We start from the raw sequence: 10,146 nt of genomic DNA, 5'->3' as shown, positions 1-10,146 counted from the left end.
CTCTCTCTCTCCAACTGCCTCTTCAGCTAACCTCTCATCTCCCAGTGTCTCTGTCTTTGTGTCATGGATTAGAAAGGTACCACCCTGAAAACCAAGTCCTCTAAGATCTTCACCGTCAGACATGGTTAACACCCTGAAGGCCTTTAGCATGTTACAGATTCTTGGTTAATTGATAATCCATGGGCCATGGAGCAGGCGCCTGTCTTTCCTCTTGCCACCAGGTGGCACTCTGCCAGTCTTACTGTGAATCCCTGTGACTCCTGGCTTCCCTCTCTGTCTTGCACTTAGCCAACCCTCACCTCCATGCAATCATGAAATAAATAGTTATTAGTCTGGACTCGGCACCCACTAGGGCTTCAGTGACACTGCACATTGAGCCAGTGTTTGTGGGATCCCTTCATTCTGAAAGCACTGGAGGGGTATCAGCGACACCTAGGTGCTGTGTGAGCCCTGTTAGGTCTACGGTGATCTCTGCCTCTTGGCTCACTGTCCTTCCATCCAGCAGGGCAGAAATATCCATCTCTTCCTGTCTCTGTGTCTCTAACATTCAGTGGGGTGCCGGGAGAGGCACAGAATAGGCAGCTTTTGTCCAGCCCTGCCCGTGGGTGCTGCTGCCAGCTCAGTATCACCAGTGCCTTGCTGACAGATACTCAGGCAGAGGAGTCTGAGTTCTGACGGAAGAGGCACAAGAGGAGTGTCTGAGTTGGCTCAGCAGGAGAAACGGGATCTAGGGGGAAGAGGGGACAGCTTAGGTGCCCACCCAGGAACAGGTACAGAGGGTAGAACCACCTAGCTTGCATTTGTCTAGACCAGCAGGCTCTGGTTCAAGTCCAGTCTTGTCTACCTCTCACATGTATTTTTTAAAGACAGGATCTCAGGTAGTGCAGACAGACCTCGACAGTGCAGGCTGGCCTTGACCCTGTTGCACAGCCAAGGATGACCTTGAATTTTTAATCCTTCTACCTCACCTGGGCAATGCTGGAATTATAGGTGTTTGCTACTATGCTCAGCTCTCCCTCATACCTTTTTCTTTTTGAAACTTAATTAATTTAGAGACGGGGCATATGCAAATGCAGCGGTATATGTGTAGAGGCCAGAGGATAACTTCCGGGAGTCAGTTCTCTGCTCCCACCCTGTGCGTTCTGGCTACTGAACTCAAGTCCTTAGGCTTGGCAGCAAACACCTTTACAGGCTGAGCCATCTTGCTGGCCCTTCTTTTTCTAGACGTGTGCATGTACATGTGTGTATACGTGTGCACATGTGTCATCACACATGCATCGGATATCTTCTATCACTATCTTATTATGTCTCAGAGATAAGATCCCGCCCCTCATTGAACATGGAGCTTGCTGATTGGCTAGACTGGCTGGCCTGCAAGCTCCAGGAATCTTCCTGTCTCGGCCTCCCCCACACTGGTACTATAGGTGTGCTGCCATGGCTGTCTTTTATGGGTCTGCCAGGGGTCTGACCTGAGGTCCCCATGCTTGTTCAGCAGGGGCTTTACTATCTGAGCATCTCTCCAGCCCCTCTCCCTCCCACTAGGAAACCCATCAACCAATTCTGTTGTCTTCAGCTCTAAAGTCTGACCAGAATCCACGAGTATCCCAACTACATCTTTTACCTGGGACTCCCACATGGATCACCCCATCTGTCTCCTTGGTCCTACTTCTCCCCAAATTGAGCACCTAAGTCAGAGCACATCCTTCTGTTCTGCATTCGTCTGTAAGCCTAGCGTGTTGGTGTGTCACTTTGATCCCATTGTTTGGGAGGCAGAGGCAGGAGGCTCTTCCATGAGTTTGAAGCCTGCCTGGTCTACATAGCAAGTTTAAGGCCAGCCAGGCATACATTGTAAAACCATGGGTATATATCATACCACATATAATATATGTGTGTGTGTGTGTGTGTATGCTGTATATTATATATATGTGGTATATATATGTATCTATATATAGATACATGTATATGAATGTGTATGCATATATATATATATTCCAAAGTAAAACCAATCTTGGCTGTGCCTATGAGGATTTGTACAACCCCACTCCTACCTCTTTGATGTCATTTTCTCCCTCTTTGCCCCCCCCCCATCATTTTGCTTCAACTCCACAGAACTCCCCGTGTGTTGCTAGAATACATAAACATGTTCCTATCTTGGACCCTTCACACTGGCTGTTCCTTCTCCCTGGAGACTCTGCCCTTCTTCCATGGCTTCTCTTCCCCTCAAGATTTCCTGAAGGGTGGCTTCCCCGTCCACCACTTCCCGTGTCTGAGCAGATCCCCACATCCCCTCTCTTCTGTTTTATCTGTATCTCACACCCACAACACACTTTACTTCTTACCCTGCTACCATCTTGCCCACCAGAATGCCAGCCCCACGACGCCCAGACCTGAGCCAGATGGAACAGGGTTGGGGAGACTCCCGGTCCTCGAGGGAAAGCACAAACGACCTCCAGTCTTCGATAGAAAGGACCTCAGACATGAGATGGAGAAGCCAATCATGGTGGTAAATATCTGTAATCCCGATACTTGGGAGGGGGAACCCACCCAAATTCCAGACCAGCCTGGACTCCATGAGATCCAGTCTTCAAAAAACAAAAGACAACAAAGCGAGCTGGCTGTGGTGACTTAGGTGACTAGCACTTAGGTAGTGGAGGCAGGAAGGGCAGGTACGTCATGAGTTCAAGTCATCCTCAGCTACACAGCGAGTTCAAGGCCAGCCTGTGCCACATCGACCCTGTCTCAGAAACAAAACAAAAAAGAATTGGGATCCAATATAGAAGATGGCCAGACAGCACCAAGGATGGGTAGCTTGGGATTCAGAGACACCTAGGAGGAGCTGCATCACGGAACTGACTCAGGAGACCCATGTGTTAGCAGAGCATCCCAGGACTAAGCAAACCGTTTCCCAGGCAACCTCACTCACCTTTACCCTGAAGGGGCAGCGGGTCTGGTCTACCAACATAATGTTTTCAGGCTTGAGGTCAGCGTGGATGATGGCCAGCTCCTTGAGCCGGGCCAGCGCTCTTAGTACCTGCAGTGTGACAGTACGGATGTGCCTGGCAGGAAGGGGCGCGAAGTTGTTCTCTTTCTGGAACTCAAAGAGGTTTTGCTCCAATAGCTCAAAGACCAGGTAGAACTTGAGGGCATCGTGGAAGAACTCAAGGAAACGGATAACGTGAGCCTCGTCCGGGTCCAGGCCTCGTACACAGCGTAACAGCTTCAACTCGTTCTTGATGATGCGGCTACGGTACGCATCATTCTTCAGGATCTTGATGGCCACCATTTCACCTGTACTCCGACGCCAGCCCTTGGCCACCTCTCCAAAAGTGCCCTTGCCCAGTACTTCAATGATGTCGTAACAGTCAGTCTCCGACTGGATGGTGGCCATGGTACCTTGGCTGCCAGTCACTATCCTGCCTTTACTCCTGAACAGCTGGCTTGGCTGCCTAGACCTCCCACCCTGATGATGGCCCCTAGCTAGTCCTCCTAGCGGGGGAAAGATAACTACACTCGTGCCTCTCCCTATGAGTTCAGCCCCTGTCTCCCTGACGCCCCTTGACCCCCTTGGCCACACGGTGAGTCTACCAGGGGCTGCACCCCTCCCCCAAAGCCCTCTTGGCTTGGGATGAGGGGGCTCAGGCCCCCCTGAATGGGTTCCAGCGTTGCTGAGTGGCTTTGATTCTGTTGTTAGAGACCTGAGTCCCAGGCTGGAATGGAGGGGGTGGGGTGCCTGGCTGGGACCCCTCCCCCACCCGCTGACTGACGGAATCCTGGAGAAGCTGACAGTGGACTCAGAGAGATTTTAATCGTTGACCTTGGGAGTTCAGAAATGGGACATACCTACATGGCATGTGAAAATGAAGAGAGGTAGAGACAGTGTGAGTGTGTGTGTGTGTGTGTGTGTGTGTGTGTGTGTGTGTGTGTGTGTTAAAGCACGGAGGGAATGTGTAGATAGAGTAAGATGACCCAGGTTGTCAGAGGCACTGAATGCAGGCTAAAATGTTTGAACTGGACACTGTGGGAGCCATGAAGGGCTTTAAGCAAGGGAATGACCACTCAGTCAGACATGAAGAAAGGCAAACTGTAGAAGGCAAGAAAGGAGGCCCCAGACCCCAGCAAGGAGGTTAAGGCAGGAGCCAGGCAGATGAGGCTGGTGAAGGGTTCAGGTGCTGATGGGTGAGGCATTCAGTAAGACAGGAGGGCAGGCTGAGGTCCTAAAAAGGTCAGGGAGGGAAGAAACCATCTATGACAAAGTGTAGAGCAGTCCCTGAGAAGGTGACATGGACAAGGGACAGAAGGTGTGAGAAGACACTGAGATCAGGTTCGGGAAATTGATGTTAAACAAAAGGAAAAACATCTCAATTTCTCCCCATCGGTTTTTCTCTTCCATACATTTTCTAGTCAATATATGGTTTGGTTTTTAAGTCAGGGACTTACTGTGAAGCCCTGGCTGGCCTGGAACACACTGCCTCTGCCTCCCAAGTGTTGGATGCACCAACTACACCTGGCCATTTTTTTATTTAATGTTTTAAATTTAATTTTATTTATTTATTTTTATTTATCCACTTTACATCCCGCTCACTGCGCCACTCCCAGGACATTAAAAAAAAACCTTTCTTTTCCTTTCTTTTTTAGATTTATTTACTTATTACTTTATGCATATCATGTTCACCTGTATGTATGTATATGCATCAAATGCACACCTGGTGCCATCAAAGATCAGAAGAGGGCATCGTATCCCCTGTGACTAGAGTTACAGATGGTTATGAGCTCCAGGGTGGGTGTTGGGAATCCATTCTGGGTCCTCTGCAAGAACAACAAGTGTTTTTTGTTTTTGTTTTTTTTTGTTTGTTTGTTTGTTTTTGTTTTTTCCGAGATAGGGTTTCTCTGTGTAGCCTTGGCTATCTTGGAACTCTGTAGGCCAGGCTGGCCTCAAACCCACAGAGATCTGCCAGCCTCTGCCACCTGACTGCTGGAATTAAAGAGTGCTGGGATTGAAGGTGAGCAGGGAACAAAAGGTTTCTTTAAAGAGCGTGTGCTTAGTCAGTCGTTAGGGAGCCCGAGGCTCTCAGAGCCAGGATTGGAGCTGCCATGCACACGTCTCCAGTATATGGTGTTTGGAGTCATCACCAGAAGTTTCAGCAGTAGCTGGCTCCCCCAGAGAGATGGAGGGGTGTCTGAGAGTTATCAGCTCCGAGGCTAGGTGTGGAAACCATAGAACATGAGGTAGCTTGCCAGACCGTAGTGGCACATGCCTTTAATCCTGGCACTCGGGAGGTGGCTGCAGGTGGATCTCTGTGAGTTCATGGCCAGCCTGGTCTACAGAGTTCTAGGATATTCAGGACTGAAAAGCCCTCTCTTGAAAAACCAAAAATAATAAATAAATAAATAAATAAATAAATAGGAGGAAGAGGAGGAGGAGGAAGAGGAGGAAGAAACAGTAGCTTGACATTTTGATGAGAAGTCAGAGGGAAAGAAAAACACTCAGGAGAAGCCAAGGACTGCTTGCTGGCAGTGAACATGGTTGCACATTCTTTGAATCCCAACACTCAGGAGACCAGACCGAGGTCAATGTGGTGGTCTGTGAGTCTGAGGCCAGCTAGGTCTACAGATTGAGTTCCAGAACAGCCAGGGAGACATCGTGAGATCCTCTCTCCAAAACAAAAACCAAAAAAACAAAAAACAAAAAACCGAAAAAAAAACAAATAACCAAAAAAACAAAAAACCACAAAACAACAACAAAAAACCCAAAGCGCTGGTGCTGAATGTCCAAACGCTGTGGCAGAGTCCACCGCAGGTGAGGGTGCTGCCTGTTGAGCGTGGTGGAGACAAAGGATCAGTGACCTGAGTAGGGAGCCCGGGGCTGGAGTGCGTGAGAGACCCTTGTTCTCCTGTATCTATAATGGAAGTTCGCAATTGCATGAGAGAGAAAGAGAGAGAGAAAGAGAGAGCGCCTGTGTGTCTGTGTCTGTGTGGTGTGTACACAGAGTGGCAGTGACCCATGTAGAAAAGACTTGGGGCTGACCCAAGTCACAGGTAGACATACACTGAAGACAGTAGAGGCCTAGATCCCTGCCAGTACCACTAAGGCAACAGAAATTGTGACTCACAGTCCCCAGGAGCTGAGGCCCAGTGGTGTTAGCTGCTCTGGAGCCAGGTCCTAAAAGGCAGCCAAGTATTTGAAACTGAGGCTCTGAAACCTTGATTCCAAAGAAAGAACCAGGAGGAGCCTCCTTGGGTGGAGCCCAAAGTGCACAGGGCAGTCAAACCGGAAAGACAGGAAGGGGAGCATGAAACCCAGCCTTGGCAGCCTTGGTGGCCTAAATCTGTAATCCTCACTAGTCTCAGAAGGCTGAGGCAGGAGGATTGAAAACAGCTGAAAGGGAAGTTACTCTACAGAGTGAGATGAAAGCCAGCTCTGGGAACTTAGTGAAACTTGAAATTAAAAGTTATGGAGTTGGGACATAGCTTGGGTGGCGGAGTCCTTGTCCTAGCGTGGGTAAGACCATAAACTGAATTCCCAGTGCCACGGAAAACCAGGCATGGTGGCACATTCCTCCAATCCCAGCTCTTGGGACATAGAGGCAGGCATCAGAATAAAAAAAAAAAAATTGAGGTCATCCATGCCTATATAGTTTGAAATTTGTCTGGGTCATATGAGACTGTTTCAAAAAAAAGAAATGAAAAATGAACCCACCAAGGGGGTAGGGGGAGATGGCTCGGAGCACAGGGCGCATCTTAGCACTCACGCGTGGCTCACAAGCATCTGGAGTTTCAGGCTTCCATGGGCACAAGCCACACATACAATGCACAGACAAAACACCCAAACACATAAAATAATAAATTAAAAATACTTTGAAAGAGGCTAGAGAGATGGCCCAGCAGTTAAGAGCACTGGCTGCTCTTCAGAGGTCCTGAGTTCAATTCCCAGCAACCACATGGTGGCTCACAACCATCTGTAATGGGATCCGATGCCCTCTTCTGGTGTGTCTGAAGACAGCCACAGCGTACACGTCTACATAAAATAAATAAATGAATCTTTAAAAAAAAATGTTTTTAAAGAAAGATGGGGCTGTAGTTCTGGGGTAGAATCTTTGTCCAGCACACATGAAAGTGCTGAAGGACAATCCCCAGACCACTAGGAGTAAAATAAAGTCTTGCTCATGGAAAGGGAAGATGGACAAGAGTTCTCCTACAGAGGACAACTGACTCTACAGAGGGGCCCTGCTGTGCCCTGCTGTGTTCTGCTGGGATCTCTCCACAGATCCTTTGCAAAGGCCTCTGGGAACTGTGAAGTGCAAGTGCTTGCCTGTAATCCCAGTGCTGAGAGGCTGAGCCTACAAGATATATTTAAAGTGACTGATTGCTTGTGTATGCAGCTTTCTGTCTGCATGTATCCCTGCAGGCCAGAAGAGGGCACCAGCTCTCATTACAGAACTCAGGACCTCTGGAAGAGCAGTCAGTGCTCTTAACCGCTGAGCCATCGCTCCAGCTCCCAAGGATGCAAGATTTTAGGTTCAAGCTGAGATATCACTGCATACACCAGATGGGGGAACATAAAGAGACCCTGTGTCCCACAGAAGAACCAGGACACACGGCAACTTTTGAATTATTTTATTCACATAGCTTGACATGATATACAGGCACTTTGGCCAATGAGGTGGCACAGGCCACTGGCTCCTGCCTGAGTCAGTTGCCCACCTTCAAGCCCTCTGAGGATTAGTGCTAGTAATGTCACACACAAAATAGGGACCTAGGCTGGGGATTAGGAAGACAAGAGGGAGAATCCCCAGCTATCCCGGGGCTTCAGATGGCAGCGGCCTGGGTTCCCTCAATCCTGGTGGCCCCTGGAGCTGCTGTTTCTGAAAACCCCACGCTGGGCAGTCGGACCCTGAATCCACCTTCTTCCCGGTCCCTACTCCCACTCCGGGCCTTGGGGCTTAAAGACACCCTAGGAAAGCGGAATTTGGGTGACTTCTCCCCAACTGGGGACTTGGAGGTTGCATCACCCTCCTGTCCCTTAGAGACTTTAGAAGGGGAAGCCAAACCTACGCGAGGCAAGCGGACCCTGACCCGACCCCGGCGACCGGAAGCCCCTTCCCCGCTGCCTTCTTCCTCCTCCTCAGGACTGGGAGAGCCTTCTCCAGAGACCGACTCACTTTGGCTGAAGCCCACTCGGGGTAGCCTGAGCTTTGGACTCTTAACCTTTTCTCCAATTTCTATTCCTTCCTTGGCCCTCGCCAGACCGAACAGGGGCAGCCGAACCTTGAGTTTGTGCCCGCCATCCCCATCGCCCTCAACCACCTGGTACTCAGCGTGGCTACTCACTGGAGACGTGAGTTCTACATCAGGCAATGAGATGTGGAAGGTACGCTGGGCCTCGGGGCCCTGGGGTTCAGCTCCTTCTCCTCTGCCTCCTGCCCCCAGTGAGGGCAACTTCAGTTTTAACCCACCTTCACTCTTGGCTGTGTCACCAGCCTGGGCTTCATGACCCAGTCCCACATCCAGCTCTAGCTCGGGCACTGTCACTGTGGGCATCTTGAAGATGCCCTCACCCACTAACAGATCACCACCTGCCACCTGGGTTCCAGGCAGCTCCAGCGTCACCTGTGGCACCTGGACCCTAGAGCCTGCTGTGCCTTCTGCAGAAGGGGCTGCGATCTCAGGGCCTGCCTCCCCAAAGCTGGCCAATTCCACCTGGGGCAAAGAGATACCTAGTGTGGACACCCTCTGCACACCCTCCTGGCCCTCTGCAACCACCTGCCTAGTGGTAGACACCTGGAGGCCTGATGGCTTCACTCCACTGGTGACCTTGTCTGTCTCCTGAGCTCCCGGTGTGACCAATTCCACTTCAGGGATCTTAAGCTGCCCAGCTATGGCCTCCAGCTTTTCCACTGGGCTGACACGTCCATCCTGAATTTCTGCTTCCTTTCCTCGGGACAGCCCAAAAGATGGCATCTTCAACTTGGGCATCTTCACTTTCCCATCCCAGCCCCAACCCTTTCCCTCAAGCTCAGCCTCCCCTGCCACTAGTACATCCGCTTCAGAGTCCCGGCCTTTCACCCCAAACTTGGGCAGAGCAAATCTGGATGCTTTAGGCTTGCTATCAGCCCCTGCTACTTCCACCTTGCCTGAGGGCACTTGAGCATCCAGGCTGAGCTGTGGGATGGATAGATCGAGGGCGGGCAGCAACCCCACTTCCCCAGCTCCCTTTGCTTCAGCATCAGTCCCCACTCGAGCTTTGGGGAGTGAGATGGCAAACTTGGATACCTTCAGCTTGGTGGCTCGCCCAGGCCCCTCCACCTCTGCCTTGACAGCTTTGGGACCTGAAAGTCCAAATTTGGGCAGAGAGAACTTGGAAGAGGGTTTGACTTTCATCTCCACCATCTCTAGCTGCTCTTTCTCAACTTCAACTGTGGGCAGCTGAGGAGTGACAATCTCCACAGAGGGTACACGGAAGCCCATCTCTCCAACAGCTGCTGACACCCTGGGGCCCTCTGGCTTCTCCACTTTGCCAGAGACAGCTTCTTGGACTTGTCCCTCCAGGCCCAGGACCCCAGGCAAGTCAAGCTCCACAGAGGGTAGAGCGAGGGAAGGGACAGCAACATGGGCTGTCTCAGCACCCGCCTCTGGCTGCAGACAGGGAAGTGTCATGCGTTTGCCTGGAACCTCAATACCTGCCTCCCCAGGCTTGCCCACTTTCCCCAACTTGGGCATGGTCATCTTGGGCAACTTGAAACTAAATTCAGTCCCTTCTGCCTGCTCTGTCCCTGCAGATGTCCTCTGCGCCTCGGGAACCTTGGACAACTTCATCTCTGACACTGTGGGAAGATGCACCTCTGGGACCTGTGGCACTTGCATTTCAGGCAGCCGAATGTCTGACACTTTGGGCAGCTGCAGCTCTGGAAGAGGGATATCAGGCACTGTCATCTCAGGCACTTTGGGGAGTTTTAGTTCTGGAAGCTTCATTTCAGGAAGTTTAATGTCAGGCACTTTGGGTAGCTGAACTTCCGGGAGATGAATGTCAGGCACGGCCATCTCAGGCACCTTCGGGAGCTTCATCTCTGACACTTTGGGTAGCTGAACTTCCGGGAGTCGCACATCAGGCACGGCCATCTCGGGTATCTTTGGGAGCTTCACCTCGGA

The 10,146-nt window shown here is 50.8% G+C and overlaps 2 protein-coding genes across 2 annotated transcripts in view; both read right to left on the bottom strand.

The window, feature by feature from the left end:
• The window catches only part of Hipk4 (homeodomain interacting protein kinase 4), a 9,032-nt gene extending 5,391 nt beyond the window's left edge, over positions 1-3,641 (bottom strand). Inside the window, exon 1 of the mRNA XM_028781636.1 lies at positions 2,924-3,641. Coding sequence (XP_028637469.1) covers positions 2,924-3,388 — 465 coding nt within the window. The 5' untranslated portion in view covers positions 3,389-3,641. The remainder of the gene's footprint in view (positions 1-2,923) is intronic.
• A 3,958-nt stretch (positions 3,642-7,599) lies between these two features.
• The window catches only part of Prx (periaxin), a 14,314-nt gene continuing 11,767 nt past the window's right edge, over positions 7,600-10,146 (bottom strand). Inside the window, exon 5 of the mRNA XM_028781618.1 lies at positions 7,600-10,146. This exon is cut by the window's right edge and continues 1,311 nt beyond it. Coding sequence (XP_028637451.1) covers positions 7,807-10,146 — 2,340 coding nt within the window. The 3' untranslated portion in view covers positions 7,600-7,806.

The sequence above is a fragment of the Grammomys surdaster genome, unplaced genomic scaffold (assembly GCF_004785775.1).
Source record: "Grammomys surdaster isolate TR1022 unplaced genomic scaffold, NIH_TR_1.0 485, whole genome shotgun sequence".
NCBI lineage: Eukaryota > Metazoa > Chordata > Mammalia > Rodentia > Muridae > Grammomys > Grammomys surdaster.
This window is presented reverse-complemented; position numbering and strand designations above follow the sequence as displayed.